Source organism: Ictalurus furcatus, chromosome 8 (assembly GCF_023375685.1).
Source record: "Ictalurus furcatus strain D&B chromosome 8, Billie_1.0, whole genome shotgun sequence".
In the NCBI taxonomy this organism is placed as follows: Eukaryota; Metazoa; Chordata; class Actinopteri; order Siluriformes; family Ictaluridae; genus Ictalurus; species Ictalurus furcatus.
In genome coordinates, this window is record NC_071262.1 from 2,012,802 (window position 1) to 2,033,418 (window position 20,617).

General features: G+C 44.3%; 2 protein-coding genes across 3 annotated transcripts in view; one reads left to right on the forward strand and one right to left on the reverse strand.

Moving 5' to 3' along the window:
* Positions 1-7,833, reverse strand: part of mgat4b (alpha-1,3-mannosyl-glycoprotein 4-beta-N-acetylglucosaminyltransferase B) — a 105,114-nt gene extending 97,281 nt beyond the window's left edge. For both annotated transcript variants that reach the window (XM_053630269.1, XM_053630267.1), the window contains exon 1: positions 7,485-7,833. In XM_053630269.1, coding sequence (XP_053486244.1) covers positions 7,485-7,581 — 97 coding nt within the window. In that variant the 5' untranslated portion in view covers positions 7,582-7,833. The remainder of the gene's footprint in view (positions 1-7,484) is intronic.
* An 8,903-nt stretch (positions 7,834-16,736) lies between these two features.
* sqstm1 (sequestosome 1) lies at positions 16,737-20,604 on the forward strand. The gene is made up of 8 exons (XM_053630273.1): positions 16,737-17,085; positions 17,947-18,042; positions 18,264-18,580; positions 18,721-18,907; positions 19,031-19,108; positions 19,232-19,404; positions 19,529-19,730; positions 19,943-20,604. Exons 1-8 carry the CDS (start codon positions 16,917-16,919, stop codon positions 20,101-20,103), a joined length of 1,383 nt encoding a protein of 460 aa, XP_053486248.1. The 5' UTR covers positions 16,737-16,916; the 3' UTR covers positions 20,104-20,604.
* Positions 20,605-20,617: the final 13 nt, after the last annotated feature.

Genomic DNA, 20,617 nt, shown 5'->3' on the forward strand with positions numbered 1-20,617 from the left:
CTCACACACACACGGAATCTGGATCGAGTGAATCCGACACGTGAAGCCTCGTCGTCTAAAACCGCTCGTTGTGCGGTCCAGTCCGTCACGTCAGCAAGTCTAACGTGTCAAAAATCTGCATTTAAACAGCTCGACGTCAAGGACGATGAACCCACCGGCTGGATTCTGCCCGTAGCTGGAGTACTAATGAAAGGAGAACGTCCCGTCACCAACGACGCCCGCATGTATAATTCATCAGACGTTCATTATTACGGCTCGGTTTAGAGCCCGGCCGCAAAAAGCCGCCTGACAGAGCGAAGCCACTCTCGATCATTCCGCTTCTTCTACAAAACGAAAACTTTGCCATGATACCGTATGTTCACGTGAAAACGAGACCGTGGAGGATGCACAGCAAATAAATAAGCAGCTGGGTTTCCTGGAACACCGACTACACTGTTTACATTTACGGCGGTAATCTAATTACTGACCTTATTCTGAATAAGACAGTATTCTGATTAAGGTGTTTACATGAGTCGCTTGTAGAATATTCCTTCCATGATCACGTTTTACACGTTATAGAACATAGATGGATTAACGTCACACGTCGTTACGCCACGCCCCGCGCCACGCCGTCCGACGTTCCCTCCGGAATCTCAAGTATCGACATACAGTTGGTCTTCGTTATGGCACCGTATACAGTTTTAGGCGTTTCATTTTTAATGTTACGAACGCTTCAAGTGCGGTTAATTATTTGTCGTGCTGTGCGTGCACACAGACGACTGCTTGAAGCCGTGGGCTGCGTCCCAAACCGCGTACTTGCCTAAATACATGTATTTCTCCTACTATATAGCGGGTAAGTACGCGGTTTGGGACGCAGCCGTGCTCTCTCGTTTGCCGTCAAACGGTTGAGCGCTGCTGTGTGTGTATGCGGTGAAAACTCTCACACGACGTTAAGAGCGTGATTAAGGCGTGTACGTGTCTGTAACGCACGTCCATAATGCGACTAAAACAGGAAAACTCCACACGTCTTAATTCCATTTGTGTTTACTTCGAGTGTGACTTTAATGGGATTAAGGTCGTCAATAATCTCTGTTTACATGCGAGTTTCTTAATCAGAGTATCGTCTTAATCGGGTTCATATCGGATTATTTTTTGTCCAAGTAAACGTACCGATTGTTTGGTGGTTCAGCAAAACTAAAAGTCTCGTCTGAAACTGAAAGCCTTTAACAATTAGGTCTTAAAAGCAAAGCCGGTAAACAGAGGAAAGCGTGCTTTTTTTTCTTTCTTTCTTTCTTTCTTTCTTTTTCTGTTAAAAACCACTTTACCCACAGTCGGCTCCCGGAGATTTCTCATCGCAACTGAAAAGATCCGCTGTATTTTATTTTGAAACACTGCGCATTTAATCTTAACGCCCCCTGCCAGCTTAGTTTTAACTGCAGCAGGAACTACTTGGGAAATGCTAGTGCTAGAAACGTCCTCATGACAGAACGACTTTCCACAGAGGTTCTTCCCACCCCACCCCCCGACACACGAACGTTGCGTGGTGTGTTGGTGTAAGATAAGGTAAGCTACCGATCTGTGTGCACTCCACTGCTACTTCACCCTGCCAACTAGTTTAAAAAAGCTCCACTGATTAACAGAGCATGACACGGCAATGTTCGGAACAACACGTCTGGTTTCATAAGACGGAAAAATCTGCGAAATCAGAAGACGGGAGATAAATAAATAAATAAATAAATAAATGACGTGTCGGGAGATTCTGAAAATGGATGGACGGATGGATTACGATTATGACTGGTATGATCGGAAGCAGTCCGGCCAAAGTTCGACTGGCGTGAAGAAACCAGTAGAACAGCTCAAATCTCGTCAATCGGTATCGTTCTTCGTTTTGCAGGCGGAAGTTCATTCAGCACAGACGCTATAACTAATAGTAAGAGGATAACTACGCGGGGGAGAAAAGTTCACAGAAGGTTTAACAAACAGAAATATGTTCTGATGGTGTCCCGTCAAGGATTTATTACATCCTCGTACCCGATGTTCCTGTGACAGGCTCCAGATCCACTCTGACCCTGACCGGAATAAAGCACTCGATCCTGGTCGGTCTCACGGTGGATCTGGAACCTGATCCAGGAGCACTCAGAAGAAGGCAGGAATACACCCTGGTCTACACACGAGTCTATCTACACAGCGTTTAACCTCTGTACAGAGGCAGGAGTTTAGCCGTTAATATTCTCCCCGAGTGACTGGCAGGACAAAGCTCAAACCGCATAGGGATCGTTGCACCCTTGCGCAAGATCCTTAGCGTTTCAACAGCTCGGCAGTTTGCTCAGGCATCTGTAGTTAGAAGAATAAATAATGTAAGGTACATGATAAAAGATGTCGTTAAAATGCTATTTCACGTTCTCGACTCTGTAGTTCAGCGACACGTTGCTGTATGATTGTAGAAACCCGGATCACGTGCCAAGCTCTGCCGAGTTTGAAGGTTTGAAGGTTTCATGGCCACGTTAATGACTAAGTACACAAAATTGCATCTCGGGGAAAAATGTGTCTGGAACTGTAACAAAGACCGCGTTCAGTTCAAGGCTTTAACGTGACCAGCGGGCTCCTGTGCGAGGGCGCACTTGGAAGAAGACATCAAGAAAGAAGAAAACCCAAGCTCGTTCAAGTAAGCTTTATTTAGGTAATGAGCGCGGTATAAAACGTACACGCGCTCACGTTGCCTTGACGTTTGCGTGCCGTTAGTAGTAAACGTGCAAGGGTGCGTAGAGAGACGAGCATGTACGGTACACTTCTGTATAAAATGCTTCACCATGGTTGTGTCTCCTCTGGACATGTCGCTGCTCTATGCAAACAAACAAACAAACAAACAAACAAATAAATAAATAAATACACACAGGTCTGCAAAACTGCGTGCTAACCTCAGGCCTAATGGTTGTAACCTCCGAGGTTGGGGGTTCGGATCCACAGTGTGCGCGGAGCTTGCATGTCCTCCCTGTAATTCGGGGGTTTCCTCCGGGTACTCCGGTTTCCTCCTCCAATCCACAGACTGTTGTAGGCTGATTGGCATTTCCAAATTGTCTGTAGTGTGCAATTGTGCCCTGTGATAGGTTGGCACTCTGTCTACGGTGTCCTCTGCCCCGAGTTATCTGGGATAGGATCCTGACCCTGTGTAGGATAAGCGTTATGGATGGATGGATGGATGGATGGATGGCAGGCAAGTTTTCAAGCCGTTGTCTGAAAACACTAATAACTTCGTCTTCTTCCTAACTACTTGTATCTCTGCTGTCTGTTCGGATCAGAGAAAATGCCCAAGACGCCATCGTGGTCAGTTGTTGAAACAACAACTGTGCTGATCGCAAGACGTCCAAACCGTTCTAAACCTTTCATACAGTTCGTCAACGGAACAACAACGTATACGTATTATATACATCTTTATGTAAATTCTATTTTGATGTCACAGACGGTAGAAAAAAAAAAGCATTCCGCTGCAGGTCGTACTCCGTATGCTTGCACACGAGACCGATAAAATTTTAAATCTCGTACACACACACACGACTCACACACTTCCTGTCATCAGCGGACGTGCTTTCAGGTCCTGATTAAGCGACCTGTCTGGACGTTCCAGAGCTGGACTGTATCACACTTCTAATTATATCATCTTATACACGTCTCCAGACATAAACGAACAGTCTATTCACGCCATAACATCAGTCTTCCGACACAGCTTGCCTTTGCATATACAGTATTGGTCTGCTCTGTGTGTGTGTGTGTGTGTGTGTGTGTGTGTGTGGGCTGCTGTGGGTCAGGTAGTAGAGCGGGTTGTCCACTAATCGTAGGGTCGGAGGATCGATTCCCGGCCCACGTGACTCCACGTGACCCCAAGTTGCTTCCGATGGCAAGCTAGCGCCTTGCATGGCAGCTCTGCTACCATGTGTGTGAGTGTGTTAGTGTGTGTGAATGAGACACAGTGTAAAGCGCTTTGGAACTCCTAAGGTTAAAAAAAAGCGCGATATAAGTGCACACCATTAACCGTTTACAGGTCGAGTTCACCTTCGCGTCAAAAATCAGGATGTGATTCTTTCCCCGGATGGAGCGGAGTTTTTCCACAAACTGCTGATCTCCTGGGATTTTCTCTCTCACACACTCACACACACACTACGGGTATGGAAAACAAAAAACACCCAGTTAGAGGCAGTTCTTGCGGGCAGGAAAAAACAAAAAAACAACCGCGGTGAGCTGAAAAGCATCTCAGAAGACATAACAGCATGCATTCTGAGATGCTTTCCTAGTCACCATGGTCGCGGAGAGCGGTTATTTGAATCATCGTAGCCTTTTTATCAGCTCGAACCAGTCTGTCCAACGCATATCCACAAAAGCTTCTCGAAAAGACCACAAAGTACCACACCATCCCTTCCTTACAGCGCCCGAGATTCATTTCTCCTTTCGTATCCAAGTTAAGAGGGCAACTAAAGATATAAAGTGCACCTGATTCACCATTATATATACACACACACTCCATCAAGAGAATATCTGTGTCATCTCAGTCACCGACAGGACGCCGGTACGAACCCTGCCCTGTTCTTCTTTTTGCAAATGAGACGATGAAAAGCAGAGGAAAACCAGGAACAAGAGGTCAGTCAACTTCTCTCTCGCTCTCTCCCAAAGCAGCAATACCAGGGACTACATTTCCTCTTGTTTCTGCATGAGGAAAAGAGCTTCAGGCTGGAATTAGAAAAAACACACACACACACACACACACACACTCATGCTGTGCTGTGAACACTTCTTCACGTTATAGAGTCCCATTAAATCAACACAGGCTCTCAGGTTCATGTCAGAATCTCTTACAAGTTCATGTACGTCAACAACCCATGTACGTGCATACACGTGTACAGTGACAGCACCGTATAGATGAAACCTACGGCACTCGCGTGTACGCGAGATCGCTTACATTAGTGACGTAACGTCCCCCGTATTAATCTCTTAGTGGAATGACGTGGATCAGACGTGAATCTGATGCCATTTGTAAATGGCAGGGTTGGTTTGGTCCTGTCCCAAATTGATCTTGGAGCTTTTTTTTTTTTTTTTTTTTTTTTAAAAGTAGAAAGATGAGTGAAGCATAACAACAGACGCACAGAACCGTAGGCGTGACCATACAATACACAACCATGTAAAATGAACGTCACTGAAAAGTCGTGAGGCAGCGCCCTTTCAGAGGAACTAGCCGGACCAGGAAAAGAGTCCAATATGGGGAGCATGTTGAGGAAGGACTAGCCAATCCAGGTGCAACAGGAAATAAACGTATTCCAGGAGGCAAGAGTTATACAAATGCAAGATTGTTGGTGAATTGCTGATCCAGGTTTATATTGGCTCCGAGTGCACAGGATGACTCGTGTGTGTGTGTGTGTGTGTGTGTGTGTGTGTGTGTGTGTGTGAGTAGCGGTGAGCAAAAATACCTCCTCTGTGCTAAACCGCTACGTCGAAACGTAATACAATTTTTATTAGCAATTTTTGTACAGGCTGCCAGCAGACAACCTACATACTGTATAGATGATCTAAATATACTGGGAAGTGTTTAGTAGTGTAGAACGCGTGAGTTATTCTATCAACACCAAGCCACCAAAGTTGAGCACTAGCCACGAGGACAGGAAGATCTCTGATATGAGGACAGGAAGATCTCAGATATGAGGACAGGAAGATCTCAGATATGAGGACAGGAAGATCTCAGATATGAGGACAGGAAGATCTCAGATGTGAGGACAGGAAGATCTCAGATGTGAGGACAGGAAGATCTCTGATGTGAGGACAGGAAGATCTCAGATATGAGGACAGGGAGATCTCTGATGTGAGGACAGGAAGATCTCTGATGTGAGGACAGGAAGATCTCTGATGTGAGGACAGGAAGATCTCTGATGTGAGGACAGGAAGATCTCTGATGTGAGGACAGGAAGATCTCTGATGTGAGGACAGGAAGATCTCAGATATGAGGACAGGGAGATCTCTGATGTGAGGACAGGAAGATCTCTGATGTGAGGACAGGAAGATCTCAGATATGAGGACTGGAAGATCTCAGATATGAGGACTGGAAGATCTCTGATATGAGGACAGGAAGATCTCAGATATGAGGACAGGAAGATCTCAGATATGAGGACAGGGAGATCTCTGATGTGAGGACAGGAAGATGTCTGATGTGAGGACAGGAAGATCTCTGATGTGAGGACAGGAAGATCTCAGATATGAGGACAGGAAGATCTCAGATATGAGGACTGGAAGATCTCTGACACACAGACAGGAAGAGCTCAGCTACGTGGACAGGAACATCTCAGCTACGCGGACAGGAAAATCTCAGACATGGTCTCCACTATTCCCGTCCTCAGTGCATACACACACTAATCCAGCTGCTTATATTTCAGCCTTGTGAACTATAAAACGGTGCCCTTTTATGCGAAAGAGATAAGGAACGAACGAGAGGTCCATTTAGTTGCATTACTGCAGATAATGTCCGAATTAATTAGCAATTTGCTCGAACAGTCGAGCTTTTAGGACCTGAAGAGCGTCAGTGAAGACTTCAGGTGAAGAGATTTATTAGAAGGGCCATAAAGAACAAGACATTTAAGATGTGCTTTAAGATCACTGCACTGGACTCGATCTTTATATAAAACGTGAAACGTGGCCGTGCGTAAACAGCCGCGCCGAGCAGGAACGGATAATAAACGGATCAGGAGGAGTAGATGAGAGGGTACCTACTGTACCATGTGACACAGCCTACAGGCTGCCTTTTGATTTGGTCAGGAGGACGCACATACAATGACAAGCTAGCACATCTGGCTTGAAAATAATTCTGGTTAAGTATCGGATCAGATTTTCTTCCGACCCGGTCAACTGATATAACATGGGATGTAACACAGCTATGTTTACATGCACGTAAACACAGGACACGTGAGGTTCTGGATGGATAGCTTTCTTACAAACAAGAGACTGGTACATTAGGGGTTAGAGATTGGAAGATGTTCCCGGTCGATATTTTTCAGAGTATCGGTATCGAGAATGGAAATGGACACTAGGCAGGACTCATTATCATGGCAACCTGCAGACGCATCCCTGATGGATCCCTGTCCAGATGTTGACCAACAGCAGTTACGCCTCTGTGCGCGTAAGAATGTAAACAAATGGTGTTTGAGCTCTGCCGTATTTACTTTCACGCCGGCTGTATTTCTCCGTCATGAACTTACCCAGCCTTTCTCTTTTCATCAAGGAAGAAAAACACAATGTTTACGCAGGTCTGGTGAGAGAACTCGTAAAAGCGACAAAGGCACCGAGGCCACGCGCTCCCGTGCAGTCCCGAGTCGAACCTGCAACACTGCCAGAACCGATACATTTCACAAGGTGGTGCGTTTTAAATCTGCTACAATCTCAACACACACACACACACACACGCACACACACACGCGCACACACACTGAGAGAGAGAGAGAGAGAGAGAGAGAGAGAGAGAGATGCCTTACCTTTGGAATTGCTGAACGCGGTGTACCAGGAGAGCGATATGAGTCCGCACACTCCAAACACTAACACTGTCAGGAAGGTGCCATTTCTGAGCCTCATCTCCGTATCATGTCCGATGTGAGCGCGGGGGGCTCTGCTCAGCGGCGCGTGCTGCTCGGCTTGAGAGGAACCAGAGGGAACCGGAGACACAGCGGAGTCCGTTTGCTCTCGCGCTCGTTCAGCGCAGGCTGCGAGTAGCGGCGGCGGAGAGCGGAGCAGCAGGAGGAGGAGGAGGAGGTTAGACGTGAGACAGGAGAGGAGGGGGCGCTCGCACACACAGAGGGGTGTGTGTGTGTGTGTGTGTGTGAGAGAGAGAGAGAGAGAGAGAGAGCGAGCGAGAACAGGTCTGAGTGAATGGTCACGTCAAAAATTACATGCTACTATACAGAATAATGATCACTGGGTTACATGTTAAAGGTTCCCAATCCTGGTTCCTGGTTCCAGTATCCGGACCCTGGTTCCTGGTTACAGATTAGAGGATCCCAACCCTGGTTCCTGATAACAGATTACAGCTTCCCAAACCTGGTTCCTGGTTACAGATTAGAGGACCCCAACCCTGGTTCCTGGTTACAGATTACAGCTTCCCAACCCTGGTTCCTGATAACAGATTACAGCTTCCCAAACCTGGTTCCTGGTTACAGATTAGAGGACCCCAACCCTGGTTCCTGGTTACAGATTACAGCTTCCCAACCCTGGTTCCTGGTTACAGATTACAGCTTCCCAACCCTGGTTCCTGGTTACAGATTAGAGGACCCCAACCCTGGTTCCTGGTTACAGATTAGAGGATCCCAACCCTGGTTCCTGGTTACAGATTAGAGGACCCCAACCCTGGTTCCTGGTTACAGATTACAGCTTCCCAACCCTGGTTCCTGGTTCCAGATTAGAGGACCCCAACCCTGGTTCCTGGTTACAGATTAGAGGACCCCAACCCTGGTTCCTGGTTACAGATTAGAGGACCCTAACCCTGGTTCCTGGTTACAGATTAGAGGACCCCAACCCTGGTTCCAGATTAGAGGACCCCAACCCTGGTTCCTGGTTACAGATTAGAGGATCCCAACCCTGGTTCCTGGTTACAGATTAGAGGATCCCAACCCTGGTTCCTGGTTACAGATTAGAGGACCCTAACCCTGGTTCCTGGTTACAGATTAGAGGACCCCAACCCTGGTTCCAGATTAGAGGATCCCAACCCTGGTTCCTGGTTACAGAATAGAGGACCCTAACCCTGGTTCCTGGTTACAGATTAGAGGACCCCAACCCTGGTTCCAGATTAGAGGACCCCAACCCTGGTTCCTGGTTCCAGATTAGAGGACCCCAACCCTGGTTCCTGGTTACAGATTAGAGGACCCCAACCCTGGTTCCTGGTTACAGATTAGAGGACCCCAACCCTGGTTCCTGGTTACAGATTACAGCTTCCCAACCCTGGTCTCTGGTTACAGATTAGAAGATCCCAACCCTAGTCCCTAGTCACAGATTACAGGACTCCAACCCTGGTTACTGGTTACAGGTTACAGGGTCTCAACCCTAGTTCCTGGTTACAGATTAGAGGTTCCCAAACCTGGTTCCTGGCTACAGGTTTTTACAGATTAGAGGATCCCAACCCTGGTCCTGCAGAACCCTCCGTCAGCTAACGTGAACTGAAGTGGGTGAAGTGAGAAAATGCTCATATGTTCAGGGGGGTTCTCCACAGGACCGGGCTTGAGGGAAGCCTTAAAGTTTCTTTGTAGAACCGTACCACAGCGTACGTTCTTTCTTTAACAAAGTAAAACCCTTTTTACGACTCGAAGAATACTTAATTATCCAAAGAGCCCTTGAAGAACCCCCTTGAAGGAACCCTAGCGCTGCACTCTAGCAGTAATAGTAATGTCAGAACTGCACACTAGCAGTGAGAACTATGAGAACTGATTTGTGCAGTGTTATTCTGACACACTATTTAGCGGGGCAGTATGCGGTTTGGGACAGAGCCAATGAGGGCGCAATGGCTCTGCGGCGCAGCTGCTCCTCCATCCGGTCGGAGCGCATGCAGCTGCCCACTCAGCATCCAGATCTACAAATGCACTCATTCAGCTGCATGTGCGATGGTCAATAGCAACACCAGTAACAAATTAGCCGTCTTCTACACCCTGATTATGTCTCATTATTCTACAAGAATCATGGGATGTATTCCACCAGACAAAACTCTAGGCTATGCTGTATGGTGCACGATTTTAAACAGTATATAATAAATACGATTCATTATAGTATGTGAGAATTGTCATTTGCTATACTACACCATGGGTTCTCAAACAGCCAGGGATTCCTTTAACTATTAAAAATAAATAAATAAAATAATTCCACAGACCCCCTATTTTTAACACTATTCATCTAGTTAGATATTATCGTCATTATTTAAATATATAAAATAATAACCATTTTAAACAATTGTATGCTTCCACCTTTGTGGCAACAGTTTGGGAAAAGCCAACATATGGGTATGAAGGTGAGGTGTCCACATACTTTTGGCTATATCGTGTCGATCAGGCTTTAAGAACACAATCAAGCTAAAGCCTTATTCAGAAGGAACGCATTTGATTGACAAGCTGTCAAGACGCGTCATTGTTCACGTCTATACAAAAACATTTGGATGTGAGCAAACGTCGAGAGTTTACAGAAAAGAGTTTCTCCCCCTTTCTGGATTAAAAATGGAGACGGGAGACCACTAGAGACTTTGTGTGCTGTTTGCAGGAGGAATACGATTTCTGTACCACTAATCCTACTCAGCGTATCCCAGGGGACTCAGGACACAAGGTTGGGGGACACCCTGGACGGGGTGCCAACCCATCGCAGGGCACAACACACTCACACACTATGGACAATTTGGAAATGCCAGTCAGCGTACAACTCACGTCTTTGGACTGGGGGAGGAAACCCCCTAAAGCACGGGGAGAACATGCAAACGCCATGCACACAGTTCACTGACTTTCTCCCTGCTCTACTAGACATCTACTGGTAATAAACCGATGAGATGAATCACCTCAGGTTCTGCAGTAGTTTTCTAATCCTTGCACAGTTATTTTATTTTTCTCTGCTCTAATGTGCTTGATTCAGCTAATCACAGCTAATTAAGTTAAACCTTCTTAACTCAGTGTGGGTGTTTTAGGGAGAGAGGCAAAGTAAAATGTGTAGAGCACGGCTACTCATGGATGAGGTTTGGGGATCATGACACTTTCATGCGGAACAAAAGGAACCGAAGCGCATACATCCTTTGATACATCTTTTGGCTCTTTAGTTTGCAGATTGAGGCAAGAAGGTTTGTAATTGAACCCTAAGGATTCAAAGTATTCAAAATAATTAGTCTGCTGAAAAACAACAACAACAATAGAAACCCTCAAAGAATTTGTAATGGTTTTAATGGTTATAATGGGAATTGTATTGGTTTTAATGGCACGGTGGCTTAGTGGTTTAATGGCACGTTCGCCTCACACCTCCAGGGTCGGGGGTTCGATTCCTGCCGCTGCCATGTATGTACGGAGTTTGCATGTTCTCCCGGTGCTGCGGGGGTTTCCTCGGGGTACTCCGGTTTCCTCCCCCAGTCCAAAGACATGCACGGTAGACTGATTGGCATGTCCGAAGTGTCTGTAGTGTGTGAATGGGTGTGTAATTGTGCCCTGCGATGGATTGGCACCCCATCTAAGGTGTATCCCACCTTGTGCCCAATGCTCCCTGGGTCTGTACTTCTAATTGGTTGCCTTCTATTTGTATAATGTTATGTTTAGTGGATACCATTAATGGTTAGCTGATGGTTTGTAATGGTATTTTTCATGGAAACCACTGGAATTTCTGTGATGGTTTCTATTCTATTGTTTGTTATTTCAGCAGGGTCATTTCTCACATACACAGTTATACATGGTGCAGCATGTTGTGAAATGCAGCACTGTTGTACCTTTGAAGGTTCTTCCTCGAGGAACAAAACAGTACATGTACATTTCTTTCCTAAAGTGGGCCTTAATGAACTATGACCAGATATTCTTAAGAAATGGCGCCATCTACTGGCTACTTGTTCTTTGGATTTCTTGTAGCATAGTGATGTAACCTAAAAGTACCTGTACCTGTAAAGTAACCTATTTAAAAAAGTATAGGGGTTTCCTAAAGCATATATCATTTCAGACAAGTAGTTTATAGAATGCCTTTTCAGTTGGCCTCCTTACAGGAAGCTAGCCACAAGACATCTGCCTCTGGGTTAGGAGGTAAGCTTTTTTTTGTTGTTGTTGACATATTAGATTTTCAGAGGTCTTACTGGACAGAATTATGTAACTTGATACAACAATAAACAATCTAATACTAGTACTGGTTATACTACAAATTCCATGGAAACAAACTGATATATGATGGTATACTAACATATTATTAGCATTAAAACAGTACTTGGTTTGTAATGTAGAATTTTTCCCCTTTCTGTTTTACAAAACAATACAGTAGATGGACGCTAAGACGTTTTACGGTGTAAGGCCATGCATTTCCTGGCCCTTATACCAGAAAATCCTCAAGACTCTGATGCTGATCTGAGTGATGACCAAAGAGAGGATCCTGATTATCAGCTCACACAAGCAGAAGAGACTGGGAACACTTCTTTTGAATCCACGGATGAGGAGGAGGTCATCTTCTAAACCACCGCCCTGTAGGAAGAGAAAAAAAGGGAAAATCACTTCTTTTGAATCCATGGAGTAGGAGGAGGAGGTGGAGAATGCTTCAACAAGCTCATCTTCCAAACCACAGCCCCATAAGAAGAGGAGAAAAGGGGGGGAAATACCTTAAAAACCAGAGCCACTGGACACCCCTGAGCCTACTATGAAGACACAGGTGTTCCAGGTTTCTGATTCAAGGTTTGAACCCCCTGATGCTGTAAAGACACCCTTCCAGTACGTCAAAACATTCTTCACTGACAAGATCGAACATACTGCTCAACATACCTATCTGTACTCAGCTCAGGAGCTTCGGGATCCAATCAAGACTAGCGCTGAAGAGATTGAAGATTTCCTGGCGTTGCGACTCTTCATGGGCGTTTTCAGCTTGCCATCCTTGGAGGACGACTGGCACCACGTGTCACATTTTCAACGTGATAAGTCGATATCATGCCAAAGAAAATATTCAAGCTGTAATGCCGGTTCGTTCGTTTTAATGATAATCAGCAGTGCAATGACTTATACCATGAAGTGACTTCTCAACCGTTTGATAGAGGCCTACACACTTTGGAAAAAAAAATCTGTTCAGTCTCTTAAAAAAAACCCAAACCCAACACATTAATTGTTGTTGTTATTATTATTGCTCCAATCAAATTAAAAATATGCAAAGAATAATTTACATTTTCCATTGCTCTTTTCTTAATGAGGATGTCAAGGGATTAATGTACTAAAACAAAGACCAGGGAAACCCATTTTTCTCACACATTTATCTTATCACAGACACTTATCTACTGCTGATAAAACTATAATCCAAGTGGAAAGACAATATGTTCCCTAGTCGTTGTTTTAGTACATAAACAATAATTTTACAATTATTATGACATTTCCAAACACTTTCAGTAAAGCAGCTTTTATTTTAAATACACTCTACTAATTCCGGTCTGAGAATGGTCGTGTGTTTGTTTCTGTAGAGGTGTGTTTAGAGGAGATAAAACATTATACAGGAAAATGGCGTTTAAATCCTGGCTGTTCTAGAAACCTCGCGCGCTTTCGAGATGCTGTTTGCCCTGGCCACGTGATGACGGGGAACCACGTGACATGCGTGAGTCAGAGTCAGGTGATCGTACAGTAACTGGTTTGATAACGGCTTACGTCACGATCACGCGACAACGATGACAACGTTCTGACCTTTCTCAGAGAGTATGTACAGATACCTGTAGCAACACAAATCTTTAAACATTTAACATCCGGAAACAAATTTGGCCCGTAATCGTTTGATCATTTTAAATCGACGTCATTTTCTTTCGCATTGTGCGTTATATAACGACCGACACACACACACACACACACACACAAAGCTGTAGAACGCATCCACAGAAATTCTAATGGTTTCCACTACAAATACCATTACAAACCATTAAAACCATTACCATTATTGATCCTTAATTATTATTATTATTGATCCTGGTATCCACTAGGCTAGTCATAACATGCCACCAAATTACCAGTAGAGACCCACAGGGACCAATACAATTCCCATTATAACCATTAAAACCATTACAAATTATATGAAGGTTTCCATTGTTGTTGTTTTTTCAGCAGGGATATCGGTAAGGATGGTCCTTATATCAGATTTGTGAATTAATTAAATTCCAAATAACGAATTATTTGGCATTCAAGTAAATGAATATACCCTCACGCGATAGAACATGATAGGGAGAATGAAATTTGCAAACCTGAGTCAAAACATTGAAATAAATGGGCAGACATTGATAGCAAGTGATGTAAAAGATGACCGTGGTGACATTAGGGAATATCGCGATTTTACCATCAACGTTTGGTGTTGAGTTTGGTCAGGGGTGTCCAAACTTTCATCTCATCAAAAATACCTGAGCTCCAGTGAGAGATGGATCATAATGAATATGAGCTCAAAGTGCAGACTTTCATTGTTAAATTTACATCCAAATCAGGTGAAAGATCTAGGAATAACAGCAATATATACACATTAAATTGTCATTTTGAATACAATACCGATTCACTTTATTTAAGGACTGTTTCGAGACTTCATGACAGGTTTGCTTAATGGTTTGCAGCTCTTTTGAAATGGTTCCTTCTCCCTGTTAACTTTGCACTTTTGTTCTCTAGCCATGACTGAATACTATTCTGTAAATTAATTTGCAGGTGTACTGTAGTCAGAGAAAGTCTGCTGCCACCATCAGGTGAAAGGAAAAACTGAAAAGTGTTGGGCGGTGGGCCTCTCATCATACGTTACACATCATAAACTCTCTAATGGGGGGCACAGTGGCTTCGCACTTCTGGGTTTGGGGGTTCGAATCCCGACTCCGCCCTCACCCTGCGTGCGCGGAGCTCGCGTCTTCTCCCTGTACTTCGGGGGTTCCCTCTGGGTACTCCGGTTTCCTCCCATAGTCCCCCAGCGTTGTAGGCTGACTGGCGTTTCCAAATTGTCCTGACCTACACTGCTGTTATCTTTAGTTATCCAGTAGAACAGTATCCTAGTAAAATGTATTGTAGTAGTCAGATCAACTTCAGGGAAAGTGTCCCAAAATACATTTGCTCTACCATCTGAGATATTATGTTTTGGAGACATTTAGGGTTTACGGAGTGGCTGTATCCAAATCTATCTATACAATAATGTCTACAGTGATTTCAGTGAAAATTTTCTGTAAACCTGGAGTCCCCAACCTAGATTACAGCTTCTAAATCTCATCATCAACTGACCGGCTTATTCAGGCCAACAAGGATAAAGCAGCAATAGAACAACTTGATGAAAGTGATCCAGCAACGTGACTGCGGCTCTAAGCTGTGAGACAAAAAAAAATATATTTTCACTCAGCATGACACAGCACTTCAAAAGTATCAGTTAGCTGCAAATACAATAAGTACACCCACACACAACTACACAAAATAAGTGAGTTATAGAGCAGGGGGTTGTATCTGGATATGTTTAACTAATGGATAAACAAATAGAGCAGTATTTCTCCTCAGAGGTCATGATTGCATCAGAATGGACTATGGCATTAAATCGCACCCATTCTAGAACAATTACAAGCAACATTAAAGTTCATAGAATAAAAAAAAGCATACTTTTAATGCCAGTCGAAGCCTTGGGATAATATTTTCACATCATAAAACTCTGGAAGTAGCTGCCCTTTTAAATCATCTAGTTTAGCTCTTTTTGGGAGCAACAGCGGGGTAGTAATGCCGGCTCACAGCTCCAAAGTCCATGGTTCAACCCTAAGCTTAGGTTACTTGGGTCTGTGAACAGTTTCGCATGTTCTCGCTGTCTCCATGTGGGTTTCCTTCTGGTTCTCTACTTTTTCCCCCACCATCCAAAAAAAAACAAAAAACGTGTTGGTCGGTGGACCGACTGTGAATGAATTACCCCCGTGTGTGAATGACTGTCTCAGTGTGGCCTCGTGCCTACTGTTCCCAGGATAGATTCACCAGAACCCTGACCAGGATAAAGCAGTTAAGATCAGACCAAGTAGTAAGCACTGATTTTGAGTATTGACCCCACCCCCATAGGGAAAATTCAAAAGGATAACTCAAAGATAAATGAATGAATAAAGTTCTTCACATGGCGGTTTATTTTGTCCACCTTTCCTGCACGTGTTTCCGATAATCGTACATGCATTTATGTATACTTGTGTAAAACATCTCAGATGGCACTGGGGACTGATGTGAAATCTGAAACCTTAACGAGTACAACACACACCTGCCAATCATCATGTCTGAACACAGCCATGGTCCCAAAATAGGTACATTAAGAACACCCAGAAACGTATTCTCTGCATTTTCTCAACCGATCTCTCGAGGAATCGCCCCGAGATGCTTTTTAAACAGTATTCGAGGAGTTCCCACCTACGCCGGACACTTATCGGAATATTCCGCTCAGAGTTTTGTAAATAAAACGTTAGTTTCCTAATGAAAGAAATGAATACGTCATCACGGTGATATTTTTTTTGTCTACAACATTGATTTCAAACATTTACTCGTACACCTTCAGCTCAAGATCATGAGAAACATTTCAGTCAAGTGTCTCCAAACTTTTGGCAGGTAGTGTGTATTTAACCGCAGTGAAGAACCATTACACATACTCTTGACCATTCTGATTGTTTTTTTTTTTTTATTTTTTTTTTTACATGAATGTGAATAAAGCAAAAGGTTCCCTTTAATTATTCCCCCCCCCCAGTAAATCTAAAGATCATTGTGGACGACTAAGTATTTGTTCTAGAAGGTTCTACCACTTGGTTTCTACATAATAACACACGATTACAGTGTTTACAGAGACGTACTGTGATAATAGCCATGGGAATTCCCCTATTGGGAAAAAAAATGCTGTGTCATTCCTCGGCCTTCTCATCTCCCCTTTTACTGGGCCCCACCCTCATGTTATTGTTGTTGCATCTCGGAGCATGCGCAGTGTACCTCAAGTCAGATTCATCATAAGGCCAGACGCACTTGACCACGCCCCTTCGCTCTTCCCGACGTTCCCATTGGCTGCTCAGTTGTATAAATATTCTAGAAGGTAACACAGCGGAATTGTACCCAGTGCTCAAGGAAGTCAGCTGATCCGTGTTTGGGGTTGGTTTTTTTTTTTTTCCTTTCCGCGCCCTCCCCCACTTCTTCTCTTGTTTATTACTAAGGACGCAATTTCTGCTGCGCAACACACGCCAGAGCCCGAATTTCTAACTAATAACCGAAGAAGACGCCAACATGTCGGTGACCGTGAAGGCTTACCTCCTCGGGAAAGAGGACTGTCATAAGGAGATCCGTCGCTTCGCAGTCGATCAGGACGTCTCGACAAGTTTCGAGTACTTGAGTCGTAAGGTGGTGGATGTTTTCGCGAACCTCCGCAATGTCGCCTTCCAGATGTACTACAGAGGTAAGTTTTATTCTATGGAGCTCAGAATGGAGAAGAAACACGCCTGTAATATTAATGGCCAGTGCCAATACTTTTGCACATCCTAATGTTTATTAGGCTATAGTTATTAGGCTGTAATTATTCCATGCCATGTCTTGTTGAAGGGTTCAACAGCATATCTCTTTCTCCATGGCATCTTGAGCTCATTAACTAAACCAATAAATGTTTCACTCTCAGAAGAAGGAAAAAAAAAAATAGTACCTGTAATGTAATATGCACCTTTCACATGGAAAGGTGTACCACCCCAAAGTCAAGGAAAGGTACAGAGAGTACTCATTATTTCAGTATAAACTAGGACATTAACAGCAGAGTAACTTTTTATTATTATTATTATTATTTATTTAAAATTCTGCCTCATGTAGTTAAGTTATACTGATTTTTATTGTTTTTATGATTACACCATCATCCAATTTTGTAATCTGAGCGTGGCACAAAAATGGTGCCCGGGCTTGTTCTCCAGCATACTTCCCCAGCATTACCCGTGTGCTTAACTCCAGCTTAAGGGATAAAAACCAAACTATATAAATAATACTTGTCGTCATCTATCCGAGCATGTTTCTAGGTCTCTGGTTAATGAATAGTGAAGAATTCAGCTCAACACGCCAGACTTTTCGGTGTTGAATGTAGTTAGAACCTGACGTAGCGGTTTGATTACAGAAAATGGAGGAGATGTACTTTTTTATAGAGTTCAAACTGAAGGATAGTCGAACACCGTATTAATACTGAAAGCAGTCGTTCTGTATAAATATGTTGGTACAAAACACAGAATCGTTGCCATTACAAAGCCAGGCTCTGAGTGTTCTCCGTCTGTCTTGTTTGTAGATGAGGATGGAGACATGATTGCTTTCTCTACTGATGACGAGCTCATGATGGGACTGACTATGGTGAAGGACGATACCTTCCGCATTTTCATCAAGGGTAAGATTACACGCGCGTTCAGATATTACGGCGATCGGATATCCTGAAGCTGTATGTCAGATACACGGCGACGTATAGACTGTGGTTTTACGTGTGAACTTCCTGTTTGGGGGGGAAAAATACCGCATCATCGTTCAGCGTAATGGAAGTTAAGTATCTCGGGAGCCGACAGGGTCTTTAACCAAGTACTAAGATTGTTCTTTTGTATCTTATACTTTCAGAAAAAAAGGAGCACAAGCGTGACTTCCCACATCATAATGATCAAGGGTTCCCCTTCCACACTGCTCCAGCACCACATCACATGGGTCCTCCAGGACACCCTCATATGGGTCCACACCATATGGGTCCACCTTTTCACCACCAACCCATGGTTCACCCCGGTGTGACTTGTGATGGTTGTGAGGGACAAGTGGTTGGGACCCGATTCAAGTGCACCACGTGCCCTGATTATGACCTGTGCTGCACCTGCCAGGCCAAGGGCCTCCACAAGGAACATGCTCTCCTGCCCATTTTTCACCCCATGGCCAATATGCACGAGGTGAGCTCCAGCCAGGAAACGGTCCACAGTTTTTTGTTTCGAGTTGTTATGGTCTAAGTCAATTATGGTTTACTTAATGTTTTAAGCTTAGTTTAAGTGTCTTTAAAATAAATAAATAAATAAATAATTTCTTTACTCAGTGGTTTCCTCGTGGCAAATTTTGGCGCAAGATGAGGCACTGCATGTGGGCCCAGGCTCAGAACCAGGCTCAAAACCAGGCCCAGGCTCAAAACCAGGCTCCGGCTCAGAACCAGGCCCAGGCCGGACCATCTGGATGCCAGCCAGGCTCCCAGCAGGCTAACTCGCAGGAAGGCCAAGCTCAAAATGGTAACCTTGCACAGTACCATACATCAATCTGTACTCAAATACCACATGATAAACTAGCTGCTGTACTTTTTCTTTGACATCCCGCATGCAGTTGTACCTGAAACACATTTCCTCCCCCCACAGGCACCTCATCTGCTCAGGCCAATATGGAGTACCTGAAGAACATTGGAGAGGGTGTGGCTGCCTTGCTCAGCCCCCTTGGTAGGTACCTTGCTAGACACCATATTATACAACCAAATGTCGACGCAAGACGTTATTGTATGGATTACGTGCTTTAACAAATAGCGAAAATGTATTTGCTTAAACAAATCAGCCATTCCACAGGTATCGACGTGGACATTGATGTAGAGCACGAGGGCAAGAAGGCCAAAGTGACACCATCTCCTTCTGCATCGAGTGGACCTCCTAGTGGCCGGAGCGATGGTAGCCCTGGAGGCCTTTCCAAGGGTGCAGATGGAGGTCCAAGCAGTGTAGGGAGTACCAATGGGGGACCGAAGGTAACTAAATAAGATACGACAACCAACCGTGCCGTTATATCCAACGTTCTTGTAAAAAGCTGTCACGTTAATGGTTGGATGACTCGATCGTGAAAATAAACTCTCAAAATGGACGGTCTTGCAGGATCAGAAAGACCAAAATAACGATGAAGAGTGGACCCACCTGAGCTCAAAGGAGGTGGACCCGTCCACAGGCGAGCTCCAGTCGCTGAGGATGGAGGTGGATGGAGCAAACGAGAACCCGGCTCCACTCAGCCACAGCTCCACCCTTAACCCAGGCCCCAGTGGTCTACGTGAGGCTGCCCTCTATCCACACCTGCCTCAAGGTAAATGCAGAAAGCTGTACTGGACAATTCTGGCAGAGATTAATAAGCGCTAGCCAGCAGTGAAAAACAAGCTTCCACTAAACCACATACCATAATAAGTAGTAATGATATCATGTGCCAGTTTCCAGTTTTGGTACACCTAGTTTTTTCCCCCAGCACCACACACCCATCCTACTCCCAAACTAATCAGTCCTCGAAACGTCCTTTTTCAGACGCTGACCCTCGGCTGGTGGAGTCTCTGTCCCAGATGCTCTCCATGGGCTTCACAGATGAAGGTGGTTGGCTGACCAGGCTGCTCCACACCAAGAACTTCGACATAGGGGCTGCTCTGGACACCATCCAGTACGCCAAATCCCCAGGCCAACGGAAGTGACGCACAAGGCCCAAAATAAATAAATAATGGGGGTTGCGTTTAAGTAATCATTTTGAAAACCCCATGCTAACCCAATTAATCATCTCTTGTCTTTTCTAAATCTATAACAAATTTTCGTTCATAATGCTGACATACATACATATACATATAACTCAGGCATTTTAAATAATACAGATTTCTATTTTATTCAACTTTGAGACCCTACATAAAAATGAACATGGAATTTAACGTAAAGCTCCTGTGCGAGTGCAGTCACACTGTCGTAGGTTGGCTCCATCACTTCACATAGAGCACAAAATAATTTACATTTCATTTCCAAACTTCAGGAAGTGTCTAAATGTATCTGTTCCTACTCATTAGTGGTAGTTTGTTTTATTCTGTAAGGAAAATCAAAGGAGTATATTTGTTAGTCAGAATGAAAAAAAAAAAAAAAAAAAAGGTTATATTCTTTACTTTTACACACTTTCCTGCCTTGTCTGTCAAATAAATTGTCTGCAAAGATCTCAAACCGTGT

What these genes read in the sequence shown, in the direction of transcription:
- sqstm1 (XM_053630273.1), top strand. Translation starts at nt 16,917, where the DNA reads ATGTCGGTGACCGTGAAGGCTTACCTCCTCGGGAAAGAGGACTGTCAT. An exon ending in CTTCCGCATTTTCATCAAGG is followed by an intron (nt 18,043 to 18,263) that starts GTAAGATTACAC and finishes TTATACTTTCAG; the next exon opens with AAAAAAAGGAGCACAAGCGT. An exon ending in CTATCCACACCTGCCTCAAG is followed by an intron (nt 19,731 to 19,942) that starts GTAAATGCAGAA and finishes GTCCTTTTTCAG; the next exon opens with ACGCTGACCCTCGGCTGGTG.